This window comes from Myotis lucifugus, unplaced genomic scaffold, assembly GCF_000147115.1.
Source record: "Myotis lucifugus unplaced genomic scaffold, Myoluc2.0 scaffold_348, whole genome shotgun sequence".
Classification (NCBI taxonomy): Eukaryota; Metazoa; Chordata; class Mammalia; order Chiroptera; family Vespertilionidae; genus Myotis; species Myotis lucifugus.
Window position 1 is genome coordinate 231,109 of NW_005871396.1, and position 15,255 is coordinate 246,363.

The 15,255-nt window shown below is 46.9% G+C and overlaps 1 protein-coding gene across 1 annotated transcript in view; it reads left to right on the plus strand.

The window, feature by feature from the left end:
• Positions 1-15,255, plus strand: part of PDE10A (phosphodiesterase 10A) — a 137,710-nt gene that overhangs the window by 72,848 nt on the left and 49,607 nt on the right. The window contains 1 exon segment of the mRNA XM_023764791.1: positions 14,369-14,497. Coding sequence (XP_023620559.1) covers positions 14,369-14,497 — 129 coding nt within the window.

Here is a 15,255-nt window from a genome sequence, read left to right on the forward strand (position 1 = left end):
ATCAGCTCCCGAAGGTCCCAGTTTGACACAGGTTTGCCTGGGTAGGAGAAGTTGTGGTCACAGGGCTGGAGCGCTTCGTTGTAAAGTCTCTTTTAAGCTTGGGTTCGAGGCCAGAAACTTCCCTCACCATTACTGTGCGGCCTGTTGGTTTTGTGAACAACTGGCAGAGTCTGCTTAGCGCACAGCTTTAACCTACACCCTCACAAGCACACACCTTCCTTCCGCTCAGGTTCACACACCGGTTCAAGTGCCAGACACTGTAACTGATAAGATAAGGAACACATGGTCCGTGGCCAGGCCAGGGGTCCCTCCTGGGCGCTGACGCACGCAGCCCCGCTCTGATGTCAGCCGGCTGATAAGGAGCGCCTGGCGCCCTTCCCACATTCTGTGCCGAGCGAGCGGGAAAGGCTCTTTGTCTGAAAAGCAGCTCTATTGAAGTGTTTTTTTAAAAATACATGATTGCTTTTCTTGACTGTAGGCCAGATTCCTGTCTGTTTAAATGGTTCAGTATTATTTCTGAATTGTTTGGCGGAAATAAATGTTTGTTGGCACAAATGTGTTTAATTCATCAGGAATGATATTCTGTGATATGTTTGTTACCACTTATTAGTACAAGTCTTCACATTTGTGGATTTATTTTGTGTGTGTGTGTGGAAAAATAAGTGGCAAGTTTGATGAAAGGGGCTCGTTGAGTGGGTTTCATAAACTCTCCCGGGCTTGCTCCGTCTGTGACCAGTGTCTGCGCGCTCTGATTCTCATAAACCTCCAGGAGGGGAAAACGGAGTAGGGACCGGGTCAGTTCGGTGACACTTCACATCTGAGAGGCTCTGTGTCTTGACATACTTTTGGAATTTACACAGACATGTGGAGAGGGACGAGGTTCATGAGATTGGACCCGCCGAGACTGTGGTAATCCTCACATTTGCCCACCTTACTCTCTGCTGATTAAGAAGAACCTAGACAGAACATAACATGCTCTAGAGCCAAACTGTTGTCGTACTGACAGTCTGAGCAGAGTCGCGTCTGGTACGGTGTGTGCTTCGCTGTCGTCATGGTTCATTATGAAACCCTAAAGTGGGTGGGGAACATCCAGCCCTCGGGCCGTAAAAGGCCCTAGAAATCATTGGTCTGGACCTGCCAAGGCATTAGGGGGAGTGAATTAAACGTTTGACCAGATAGAGCAGGCTCCTGTGTAAGTTGATGATTGTGTATGGCCTGAGAATGATGTTGTAAATATCCAATGGCCCTTGGCAGGAAAAAGGTCCCCACCCCGTCCTAAAGGCTAAAGATAACTTCAGCCTGTTGCTCTGTGCTTGCCGTGCTAAAAAGGGGAGCCCGAGGTGCCTGTCGCAAAGCGCATCATATATCAGAATTATCAGTCACTGTTCTTAAGACCAGCTCAGGTTAGTGAAACTCAAGTTTTGCATCATCATGTAAACTACATTTCAGAACAAACACTCGTTAAATAAAGTGAGCAGTGAGAACTGTTGATTACAAAAATAAGCTCATATAGCCAATTAAAGCCATGAAGAATGGTGAAATGCATACGTGGACATTGAAAAAGCTGAGTATGGCCCTGACCAGTTTGGCTCAGTGGATAGAGCGTCGGCCTGCGGACTCAAGGGTCCCCGGTTCGATTTCGGTCAAGGGCATGTACCTTGGTTACAGGCACATCCCCAGTAAGGGGGTGTGCAGGAGGCAGCTGATCGATGTTTCTCTCTCTTTGATGTTTCTGGCTCTCTTTCCCTCTCCCTTCCTCTCTGTAAAAAAAATCAATAAAATATATTTTAAAAAAAGAAAAAAAAAGAAATATCTGAGCATGGCTGTTGAATATCTAATTTTTTTGTCACCGAGGAAGCTGAAAAGAAGTGTTTGGGAGTTTAGCAATGCCTCTGAATTCCTCACGTTCCATTTCTAGGCTGTGATATTCTACCGAGGCCGCTTTTCTAACAACTTAGTCCTCTTTTGTTGGCTGTTACATAAACGAATATCATATTTATGTGTTAGCCATAAATAACATGTACTGAGCACTACTTTAAGCAATTTTTATCTATTATTATTATTTAATCCTCAAAACAAACCTATGAAGTACAGGTACTATTATTACTTCCATTTTACCGATGGAAATTGAAGCCCAGAAGGTTGGCTAGCTTGCTGGGGAAGTCAGCATGTGGTGGAGCTCGGAGAGGCTGTCTTTGACAGGCAGTCTTAGGCTCTAACTAGGTGATGCCATTGTGCCCAGAAAAACAGTGCCCCTTCTGTTTAGCTGCTAACTTTCTATCATTAAGGGATTAAGTACTGAGTTAGCGAGTTGGAGTTTTAAAGGTAATGTGTGACATTCATGAAACTTTCAAGAAAAGATGTGCTTTGTTTTTATTTAACCATTTCTCTGCTAGAAAGAGAAACGACATTCAGTGCGTTACTGCTTCTGTGCAGTGAGTTGAGCTAGTTGTGTGCAGAATGACGCGGCCATGCCCCCCCCCCCCCCCCCCGTGGGTTTATTTCTGAGTGGCTGGAGGATCGGGCTCACTGATTGTTCAGAAAGAGTTGGCAGCTGCCATGAGTTGGGAGAGCTGGATGACAGCGAGGCAGCAGGCTGAGGCGGGGGAGGTGTCTGCACGGGAAACGGTAGAACCAGCGAGCAATTGCTTGGAAACTTTTGTATGTTTTTGCCACACAACTTGAAACAGTGGAGAATGCCTGTGGCTTGTGAGAAACATCACAGGCCGCCCAACTGGGACTGAACACCAGTGAATGGAAGCTTATTGTTGTGAATCCTCACCCAAGGATATCTTTCCGTTGATTATTAGGGAGAGTGGAGAGAGAGGGAAAGACAGAGAGAAACATTGATGTGAGAGAAACATTGGTTGGTTACCTCCTGCATGAGCCCTGACTAGGGCCTGACTGGGGGGGAGCCTGCAACGAGGTACATGCTGTTGACCAGAATCGGACCCAGGACCCTTTGGTCCGTAGGCTGACGCTCTGTCCACTGAGCCAAACTGGCACTAGGTCCGAATAGAAACTTTTTTAAAGAGCAGAACCAGTTTGCGCGTGAGGGAGGTGTGTCACTTCCCCAGGGTGTCACGTGCTTCCAGGTGGCTCAGGTCACCTAGGAGAGCTGTCTTTCCAAGAACACCAGGTGACCGCTGCGGGCAGCCCGCGGCCGGCCCCGCCCCCTCGGAGAGGGCATTGTCACAGGCATGTGTCACTGCCCCATGCTGGTGCCTGAGTGGTGGGTAAATCTTGTCCCGGCCGGTGGGAGGACTAAATGAAGTCCGTATGTTTCCCAGCAGAATTGGGTGACATGTGTTGTTTCAGAAGCTTCACACTTAGCAGCCAAGAGAGGTGGGATAAACAGAGCGAGACGCCTGTGCTCGCGAGGCGGGCAGGGCCTAGTTCCCAGGTCCGCCCGGCCACGGTGAGCACAGGTTCGCCAGTGGCTCCATGTCACGTGGCCGCGTCTCAGTGGACCAGGAGGATGTTGCTGGAGGTCACGGGAGCACCTGCCTATGATGATGGTCTCATTCACTCCGTCTCCATCCCAGAGCGTTCCTCCAGTGCCTGTGTGTGAACACAGTCTGTCCCCATTGCGAGGGGGTCCTGTCCTCGCAGACCCGTCTGCTCACTGAGATGTATGTGTAGCCTGGAAGCGGGGCTCTGGGGGCTCTCGCCGTCACTGAAGCACGTGTGTGGGCAGAGCCGTGGGAGACGGGAGTCATCCCCGGGCACGTTCCCGGTGAGGCCACACTGCGCGGCAGACTGCCTTTTGGTCCCGACTCATGCTGGGAACAAGAATCCTTTTTGCCGTGGATCTAGTACCATGTTTTTTCTCATTTCTGTGCATTTAAAAAAATATTTTTACTAATTTCAGAGAGGAAGGGAGAGGGAGAGAGATGGAAACATCAAGGATGAGAGAGAACGCCCCACACTGGGGATGGAGCCTGCAGCCCAGGCCTGTGCCCTGGCTGGGCATTGAACTGTGACCTCCTGGTTCCTAGGTCGACGCTCACTCACTGAGCCACACCAGCTGGTTCTGTGCATCGTATTGGGGGCCTTGCTGTGTAAAGTGTTCCAGGCCTAGTGCTGTTCTCTGTCTGGGGTCCTGATAGGCACCAGGGGCTGCGATGAGCCTCGTGGAGAAAGTGTGTGAGAAGCGTCGTGCAGGCCTGAGTTAGGTGCCGTGCTCACGAACCCACAGTGTAGACTGAAAAAGGTGTCTTTGGAGAGAAACACACATAAAACACCTTACGTAGTGATCGGTGGATGGAAATGTGACCAGAAGTTCACAGGAGCCTGACTGTTCCCTGGGGGAGTGGCCCCCTCTCAGCTAATTCGGTGCGTGTGTGTCGGCCGGATAGAACGTGAATCCTGCTCCTAACAAGACTTGGCCATCGTTGCGGGCTCTGGGGAGGCGATGAGGAACGCAATGTCGTTCCTGCCTTTAAAAATCACGCGGGTGGTGGAGAGAGACTTGCTGTTTGAAAATGGATTTACTAAATATGCCACCTAGCATGCATCTTTCACCAAATACTTTGAAGATGTTTTTTAGTCGAGAGGCTAGTTTATTACTTTATTAAAGAAAATTAAGTTGTTCCTATTTTAAAATTAAGTAGTACTTGAGAAAATTGGTTTTGATTCTGAAAACATGATAAACAAAATATGTTCTTTCCTTGATACTAATATACTAAAATAACCTGAATTGCCATAATTTCCCGCATGCATTTGTGAAAGCAGATGGTAAAACACATTATTATATGCGTTGCATTAATTCTTACTAAAGGACTCACTTATCTTGATTGTTTCTCCTGGTGGAAGCAATTAAATGTGAACATTAGGAAGACTGTAGGCATACATTTGCATGTTATACATATCAGAGCAGATTAATAGTCTGTTTTTGCATGTTTGTTCTTCACACAAAGCAGTGGTTTAAAAGATCAGTCTGTCTTTGAACGTATTTTAGGAAGAGGTGTAAGGTGGTCAGCAAGGAGGGGTGTTAGTTTGCCAGGGCTGCTGCCAGGACACAGTCACATGGGATCATCCACGGTCACATCCTTTCACACCATCTGCGATTACTTTTTAGTGTTTTTCCGCATGTAAAATGCAGTCCCAAGTCAGTGACTTTTCCATTAATTTCTTGAGCCAAATTGCCTGGAAGACCGTCCTCTGGACGGCACTTCTCTGCTCTAGTTAATGTTTTCAGGACGTGTGAGCCAAAAATATCTCAAGACCAATAGCCACTCCAAAGACTTGTCAACATCAGCGCGTAAACATCACCCAGGAGCGAGTGAGGGAGTGCGGCCCGTGGAGCGGCGTCTGTCAGCGTGGGGTCCCAGCGAGGGAGCCCGATGCGCTCTGTCTCCTTGGGGCGCAGTGACGGCGGGAGACGGGCTGTGCTGAGGGAGAGACGGCAGCTTTGCTCGCTGGCCGCCATGTGCTCCTTCTCACGAAGCATTTGTCAGGTAGGAGACGCAGGGCGAGCCCATCTTTACCAGGGTGTGGGCTGGGTGCTTCAGGTCGGGCTCGCGTGGGGTTCCGTGTGCAGCTAAAGAGCCTCTTCTACCGCGCGCCGTAACGCAGCCTGTGGGTGCACGCAGAGCTAGGCAGCCGGGTTACCCCGTAACTCAGCTGTGGGTGCACGCAGAGCTGGGCAGCCGGGTTACCCTGTAACTCAGCCTGTGGGTGCACGCAGAGCTGGGCAGCCCGGGTTACCCCGTAACTCAGCCTCTGAGTGCACGCAGAGCTGGGCAGCCGGGTTACCCCGTAACTCAGCCTCTGAGTGCACGCAGAGCTGGGCAGCCAGGTTACCCCGTAACTCAGCCTGTGGGTGCATGCAGAGCTGGGCAGCCGGGTTACCCCATAACTCAGCTGTGGGTGCACGCAGAGCTGGGCAGCCCGGGTTGTTCACGCTGTGCCAGCAGGTGTGCGCTCGGGAGGGAGGGAGGCCCGGGTGTCATCGGACTGAGGCATCGTCTGAGGGAGCAGGAGGCCCAGGAGCCGGGGTGGCGCTGTGCCAGCAGGTGTGTGCTCGGGAGGGAGGGAGGCCCGGGTGTCATCGGACTGAGGCATCGTCTGAGGGAGCAGGAGGCCCAGGAGCCGGGGTGGTGCCCGGTGCTGGTGCTGCCTTTTATTATTGTCCTGACCATAAAAGTCCATGCGACCGGGGTTATGGACTTTGATCAAACAAAGGAACGCGAGGCCCAGGGACTTGAGCACTTTATCCAAACGCACACAGTTACCACCTGTTAGAGACACTGTTTGGGTCCGGGTCTGCCTGACTCCAAATCCTCCCCTTTTCCCTAATCAATCACATTTTTCACTATTTCCGGGGATACCAACCAGGGCCTGCGAACTGGAGGACAGAGCCATGCTTCCCCCCACCCCCCCAAGCTATCGACCCTCGACCTAACTACAGAGTCTGTGGCTATGACCTTATTTGGAGGAAGTCTTTGCAGATGTGATGAAGCTAAGGATCTTGAAATGAGTTCATTCTGGATGACTTGGCTGGGCACTAAGTCCCATGGCAGAGGGAGAGATGGCACACCCCGAGGGGAGGAGGCAGTGGGACCTGGGCCAGTGGTGCCACCCACCGAGACAGGTTCTCCCCCGAGGCCGGGAGGCAGGGTGCAGCCCCTCCTGGGCCAGGCCTCGGCCTGCAGGGCCGGGACGGTGCGTTTCTGTGGGTGAAGCCCCTGTTGTGGAGATTGTCGTGCGGCCGCAGGACACGGATAGAGAGCAGCGCTGACTCGGAAAGCGCCGAGGCGGGTCTGGGATCCGACTGGAGTCTGCCCTGCCGGTGACCAGCGCTGTGTGCCTGGCACACGGCTTCCCCTGGGCCAGTGCTCTGTCGCGGGAGGGACGCAGCCCCTGCCCAGTGCTTTCCATCATGAAATAATGCGCTGGGTGAGCCGCAGCGCTTTCAGGGCAGTGGATCGAGAGCATCATTTGTTTTACCTGCGGTGTTCAATTAAATATCTTCAATATTTATCTGAAAGTTATCTTGAAGAACAGCTAATGCTACTATTTTCATATAAAATTAGAGGCTCGATGCACGAAATTCGTGCAAGAGTTGGCCTTCCTTCCCCTGGCTGCTGGCACCGGCTTCCCTCTGGCTGCCCACAGGCACCCGGGACCCAGGCTTCCCTTGCAGCCCTGGCTTCGTCCAGAAGGTCGCCCAGAAGGACGTCCAGACTAATTAGCATATTACCCTTTTATTATTATAGATAGGTGAAAAATTGAGACCTTTCATGTTGGCTTAAGAAGGTCAAATTCATTACTTTCCCCAGGCTTGTAGGGTTAATAACGAAGGATGTTCTAAAGAAATCCACCCTGTGAATGGACATTTGGTTTCTCTCTCTTGAACTATTTTAAATGTTATAATTTTTAGTATGAAAATAAGGAACGAGGATAGATGGGGTCATGCTGAGCCAGGCTTCGCCCCGGCTGGGCTTCGAGAGACGGCTGCCTTTCCTGACTTCGGGCTCAGAGGGTCCTGTCGGCGTTGTGTATTTTTTCTTTTAATGCAGTTACATTAGGAAATAGGTGTTCTTATTGCCAGTCTTTCTGAGTAATTAAATTTCATTATAATACGTAAATTGTTTCCAATTCTAATGTTGGAATTTCGAAACAACACAGTGGCACTAACAATTAATGGAAAGGACTTCCCACATGATCCAGAAAAACTAATTTTAATGCTTCATAAAACTTTATATTTTGGGGTTTAAGTATGGAATTGAAGGTAATATGATTAACCTTTAATGTGTTCCTATTGGTTAATTATTGGCCTAGTTTCGTTTATCAGCTGTGAACATGACGTTGGAGGAGAATTCCGACCTTGTTATACAGAAGTAGAAGGAGGCAGAGGGGTGACCTTACCCCAGGTGCCCATCGTCTGTGCTCTGACTTTCCACTCCATTGCGGACGTCACACGTCTGGGCTCCTGGGCTGCCGGCTCCGTCCTCACCAGCAGGGAGTGTGGGAAGGTGTGAGCCTTGGGAGCAGGGACAGCCTGGGTCAGGGTTTGTTAATGGGGCCAAGTCTTGCCCAGGAAAAGAAAGATGTGGAGACAAAAGATAAAGAAATAATCTTGTCAAAATGTCGTCTTGGATGAACTCTTTGATGTATGTATGGCAGACATAAGAGCTTTCATTTCTTACAGAGTTTCTCTTCCTTCTTTCCTTCGACATCATGAAGGAGCGGTTGCTGCGGTCTCTCGCTCTGTGGGATGGAGCCTCCTCTCTCTGTGCTAAGACGCCAAGGACCACTGTGGGCAGCAGCCTGCGATGTATCTTCAGTGTCTCTTTTCTCTCAAAATGCGTTCTTTTAATTTATGATCAGAGACCAACTTACAGACTGTCATTAGATTTCATTTTATCTGTAATTCTGCGTCTTGATGATTTGAATAAAGGTGATTGGTCAAAGGTTTTATTATATGATCTAATTGAAAAATATACATGCATGATTTTTATTTTTCTAGAATGACTTAATCTTTCTAATGAGACTGTACTTAGTATAATTTTCTTCCATAATTTAAAAAAGTCATATAGGGTGAAGATGGGAATTAACATTTTCTTTTGCCATATGGGATGCACTGCAGTATTCCTGGGCAATCTAATGTGTTTGTAAATCGATAATCAATATGGGTGACTTCTGAGCTGCAGATTAGTATTTCCTGCTGGCTCCTTGATGTCACCATATAGGTGGCCCAACAGTCACCTGCAGTTGAGCAGGTCCGAAACTCAAACCAGCTTCTTTTCCATGAACCTGTCACTGTCCTCTGCCTTTCATATTCCCGTCAGTCACCTGAGCTGGAAACACTGGGTCACCTTCGACATTGCCTACTGCCTCATTAATTTGTCACTAGTTTCTGTTGGCTAGCCTTAACCGGCATTAAAGATAATTTCAGAATTCCACAAGGTTAAGGATATGTTTCCTAGATATCAACCACAGAGATATGTCTGGTTCATAGAAGCTCTCAACAAACATTTATTGAGTGAATCAAGAATCTCAGTGTTTAGAGTTGATCGTGTCCGATACACTTTATGTTCATTTATGCATCTTATTAACCTTTCAGCTTGGTATGTGTCTGACTACTCATCTTCTTACTATTTCTTGAGTTCCCTGATTTAAGACGTTATATAATGCCTGACACTGTAAGAACTCAATATTTTTAAATGAATTACTGCATTGACTGGAGAAGTATAAATAGTGATACACTTTTATAGAGGAAGTCCACGAAATGCTATTTCTTGGTCAACTTATAATAAAATCTTAAGGTATGCTTTGTAGCAAAGAAAGAAAATGTATGACTTATACATTTTTTTTGAGTAAACTTTTTTATCTTCTTTGTTTCAAATTTCTTTATTAATATTATGGTTTTTAAAAATCTCATTGGACAAGCAATAAAAAGAAATGGTGCCTAGAAATCACCAACATATGGGATTTGCATACATTCACCTTTAGGGTGTAATTCCTTTACACTTAGATGAATGAAAAAACTGATGGAAATACTTAAAGTATTTCACCAGGGTATTAAATCACCATTAAAAATTACAGTTGTTAATTCTGCTTATCTTATCTAAATCCAAGTTTTAAACCACTGAGGTTATTAATTCAAAATCTGCCTGTATATTATTCCACTTTTTTTGTGCCTCTCTTTTCTCCATTTTCTCTTCTTTTTATTTCACTAGATTAAATTGTATCACATGAAACCTATATTCTTTCCTTTCTATTTTAAAGCTTTCTTAAAATATTGCATGCTACGAAAGGTTTATTTCGGTGGTACTATTTATTAGTTTTTTTTAACGTTTTATCAAACGCTTCCTGAAAATCTCAGCGTAGAGTGGTAGATTTAAATTTTCTCTGTAGAGCTACTTTACCTGCGTAGGTTGTGCTTGCTCTTCGGTAGTTGCGGTTTGCCCACAGGTTCACTGGATGTGCCAGGGCTGAGGTGCAGAGCGAAGCAGCGTCAGGCTTGTCTGCCTGTCGTGCTGTTGTCCAACATCTGAGACATCACATTCACCTTCAGGTGGCAGAGTTTGACGTTAGTCTTTGGTTATGGTTACCAGCTGGTTTGTGTTAATAACACTGATTCTATCTGCATTTTTCAAAGTCGGTGATCACTCAGTCCTTGTGCCTTTAATCCACATCAATTCCTCCGACCAGGGCACCATCATCCAAAGAGCCGTGTCCACCCCGCTGTCTTCAAGGCCTCTGCTCGCTCCTTTCCTCCTTCCCCATCTCCTGGGTCACTGACTGCTGCCTCCAGGGCAGCTCTTCGGTCCCTGACAGACCTGCTGATCTCCTCACCCCCGACTTCGGGGGCCTTACTGATTTTTTACAGAGAGGAAGGGAGAGGGATAGAGAGTTAGACACATCGAAGAGAGAGAAACATTGATCAGCTGCCTCCTGCACACCCCCTACTGAGGATGTGCCCTCAACCAAGGTACATGCCCTTGACCGGAATCGAACCTGGGACCCTTCAGTCCGCAGGCCGACGCTCTATCCACTGAGCCAAACCGGTCAGGGTGAGTATGAAGTTGTTTATGCTGCACTACTTGTGCCTGACTATCAGCCTCCCTGTTGGAGATGCACTTTTCTGAGTCCTGGGAAGATGGGCTCTGGTGTACTTGAGCTTACTCCTGCAGCTCTACTCCCAACCATTGCTGTCGCCGTTCTCCTGTCACTCTGAGGGGCTTAAGTGTTCATCTGGCTTTCTCAGTCCAGAAACTGGCGTGGCTGCCTAGCCATGGGGAAGCCCATCTCCGCGCTGGTGCGGAAGGGCCGTGGGGTCGCCTTCTGATCCATGCAGACTAGGCATGTTGGAGGCGTGTGCAGTGGGAGTCAATGATGTAGGTCAGAACCCTGGCAGGGCACTCAGCCGGGGCTCATGAAGGGACTGCTTTTTAGGTCATAGACACACCTAGTTCAGGAGGAATGTACTAGGATGGGACAGTGTATTTAGGTGAATGGACGGGTAGGTAGAAGGCAAGGATAATTAGAAGACAAAAACAGTTCTTCAGTTTCATTGAAATGATTGACTCACAGGTAAGCTTACGGTGTACAACTTGATGATTCATACGCATGTGTATTGAGAAATGATTACCCCAATAAGGTTAGTTAACACCCCATCCCCTCCCATAAGTACCTCTTTGGCGGGTGATAACTTTTAAGATCTGCTCTGTTACCAACTGTCAAGTATGTAATGCAGCAGTGTTCATTCCAGTCACCCTGCTGTACCTGAATTAGGGCTTCAGAACTTACTTATCTTACGGCCAGAAGACTGCCCTGTGACCAGCCGCACCTACCCCCCCACCCCGGCCCCGTGCTCCACTCATTCGGTCTTCCTCCCTCCCTGTGCAGTACCTGGCAACCAGTGGTTCTCTCTCTCTCTCTCTCTCTCTCTCTCTCTCTCTCTCTCACTTTCTCGTGCTCTCGCTCTCGTTTTGCTTTCCCCGGGATGGTGTATGGTTGGGATTTGATACTACGCAGCCTTTTCAGACTGCCCTCAGCACTGTGCATTTTGGAGTGACTCATCTCTTCAAGGCTGGGTAGCTGCTTGCTTTTAATGCTAAATCACATCTAACGCCATGGACAGACCACAGCGTGTGTGCCTGCTGTTGCAGGGCACCTTGTACTTGCTGTTTGGGTGAAGGCTCATGAGTAGAGCTGCTATTCGGGCATAAGTCTTCGTGTCAGTTAGGTGACCCCTGGGAGTGAGCCCCCTGGATCACGTGGTCAGACTGTACTTGGCTTTAGAAGAAACTGCCAGGAAGGCTTCCAAGTGACCACTGCTTTGCATTCTTATCAGCAGCGAGTGAGGATCCTTGTTACGCTGCAGCCTCACCACCAACTGGTACTCGGTGCCTGTGACGATAGCCATTCTACTAGGGTTGTCGTGAAATCTCACTTCTTATTTCACCTTCCGTTCATTGACAGTTGAGCATCTTTTCATGTGCTTATTTGCCATTCATTTATCATCTTTGGTGAAGTATCTGTGTAGATACTGGATTCACTTTTAATTGGTTCGTTTTTCTTGTTGAGTTTGAAGCATTCTTTGTCTATTTTGTCAGATGTGTAATTTTGTAATTTGGCAAATAAGACTTGAATAATAATCCCTAACATGAAATGAGATGACAAGGAGGGATGAGTCAATATGGCTCTTTATTTTCCGCCCGGGTTTCTGAGAAAAGGGAGAGTAACAGGAAAAGGAAAGTGGGAGTTAAAACCACTTTGGGAAGAAATAGGGAGGACGAGGATCATTGAGTTTTGAGTCAAGAGGGAGCTTGTGGTGGTGGAAGAACATCCGAGGACTAGAGATCACACATATAGGAAGACTCCTGGTTTAGATCTCTCTGCCACCATCATTGCTCATTGAAGAGAAAGCAGAAGTGGCAGACACACAGGCAGTTAGGATGAGAACTGGAAAGTTGGGCCACAAGAGTGATGGGAGGAAGTGTAAAGAAGGAATCAAGCATCAGCTCCCCGCTGTGTTGTGGGGGAGATGCTCCAAAATCACGCACTGTGCATTGTCTGTCTTCCTGAAGGTCAAGTCAGAGGTCATCTCCCTTAACACCCTGTTTCTTTTGTGTCTGGGACGGCAACTTGCTCGTCAGGGGAGCTCTCTCTTTAATGAGTCGGATGTGTCACCCCTTGTAGAATTTCTTAAGTAGAATTTTACAGCATTGGGGCTCTTGCAGGGTGAACATAGGTTCTCATTGAAAAAATCTATTACCAATATCCATCTCTGTCTCTAAATCTATATTTCCATATCTCTCCCTTTATCTCCAGCTCTCTCTATAAATCTGTTGTTTAAGTCACCTCAGTACTGATTTCACTGAAAGAAGTCACCTGCCTCCTCAGTTACACTGTCTTGTTGTAGAGCCGTCAGAGTCGTGACTTCCGTCCGCTGCAGAGTCACACCTGGGAATCCTGTGCCTCGTCTGGTGGGAAGCACCCAGCCTGTTCGCTGGGGTCAGACAGGTTTACATTTTCTTTTTTAAAATATATTTTAATTGATTTCAGAGAGGAAGGGAGAGGGATAGAGAGAGAGAGAAATATCAATGATGAGGGAGAATCATTGATCGGCTACCTCCTGCACACCCCAAACTGGGGATGGAGCCCGCAACCCGGGCCTGTGCCCTTGACCGGGATCGAACCCAGGACCCTTCAGTTCTCAGGACAATGCTCTATCCACTGATCCAAACTGGCTAGGGCTACGTTTTTCTTTACAAAGTAGAATCTGTCTATTGTCTTTTTCACCCAACCATCCCTAAGGATGGCAGTTCTATTGACTAATTTACAGTGAGGGTGCAGTAGTAGAAACAACTACCGTTACTGCGTAATCATTGTGGGGAACCTGTTCGGGATTTGGAGTTCACAAAATGGCATAGCAACAGGAGCACCAAATGCAAAACGTGATTTTATGTGTTCAGTATGGAAACATGTGGAAGTGCTTTGAAAATCCTGGGTGTATTAAGGGGCAGCTGTCATTAGACGAGGAAATTATTTCAGTGAAGTAGACGGCGGACGGAGAATATCGGTGAATACATTTCACGATGACTCTGCACAGACAGATTCAGTGCCCCAAGCAAGGGTCGAATTTGTGTTGTAAACAATCAATGATAAGAACGTACTCATGAAACATATCCGGGACCTGACACGTGCCCCTGGCACGTTCTCCGTTTGGTGCTGTTACAGAGCGTCCTTTACCGGGGGTGTTAAACCCAGGGTGGCTGTGCACACACCGCACATGAGTGCTCTGTAGGGCGTGACTGCGCAGCTGGGACACGGCCTCAGTTCAAGTGGAACGTTGCCAGGGACCGTCGGAACACAGCTGTTTCATGATGTAATGTCTGTAGTTTTAAATCACTGAGGTTCTAACTTCTTTTTCTGTTTTCTATGGTGGTAACATGTATAACAGAAAACTGCCCTTTTTTCCATTTCCACTGTGCCCTTCAGGGGCGTTGATTGTACTCACGGTGTGCAGTCATCACTCTACTTCCAGAACATGCCTTCCCTCAAAGGAGAAACTGTACCCATTAAGCAACATTTCCCCATCCTCCCCTTCCCAAGCCCGGACCCCTCAATGCCTCGTCTCCGTGCATCTGCCCCCTCGGCATGTCGTGTGGATGGAAAGGCAGGGTGAATGTCTGTCCTCGGACTGGCCTATTTGACTTGTTTTTAAGGCTTCTTCATGGGGTACATGTATCAGAACATCTTCCCTTTTTATGCTGGGCATTACTCCATTGTGTGCATACGTATCTTTATATTCCTGTACTTATCATATTTTAAATCAGTTAGTATTTTTATGTCTTTTATGTATATGAAGATGTCATATGGGTTAATTTTATTCTTTTCAATTCCTTTACAGGTTTGACAGATGAAAAAGTGAAGGCATATCTTTCTCTTCACCCTCAGATATTAGATGAATTTGTATCTGAAAGTGTTAGTACAGAGACGGTAGAGAAATGGCTGAGGAGGAAGAACAACAAAGCAGAAGGTGAGATCTCATTCAGACTGAATGTGGATTATTTTCTACTTTATAGTGACAAAGGACAGGCATTTAATACACGCTGGAAAGGAAACATGGTAGACAGATAGTAGCTTGTCAGCTTTGTGATCGTTTTATTCTGTTTAAAGAGATAACTTGACGTTAGAGTGAGGGGGACTAGACAGAAAAGAAAGATCCTTGACTAAAAATAAATATCTTGACAGGTAATTCTTGAAAATTTATTTAGACGTGAACACATTGAAAATGCAATGTTAGACTTGGTTTTATTTAATGATGATTATTAATGATTCTAAAAAATTATTTGTATTGCACAGCTATATTTATGTTAATATATTTTGCCAAAAGAAGTCTTCACGCAGTTTTTACCTGGGCACAGTAGGAAAACTGATGACTTGGCATTAGATTGTCATTCAGATCCGTCCACGGAAGAGGCAGCTCTGATGAAAAGACATGTGGGCTCAGGAGGGATGTGAAGTCCATTTCCTTCCAGATTGAATGCACATATTAATATGAGGATCTGAGTAATGTCATATAATTTTGGTTTTATATAAATTGCATTTGGCCAAATATTCATTTCTAAGAATATTGTTTCAGAGTGGAAATTAATTTTAAATATGATTTTAAATAAACGAAGACCTTTTATATTAAAAACACCAAAATAAATACTGTTCTTCTGGGAATGTTTAGTGTAGCAAAGCGCTATATTTAACACTGAAGGATCATTGTTGAGATGCTGTGCAGTTAGG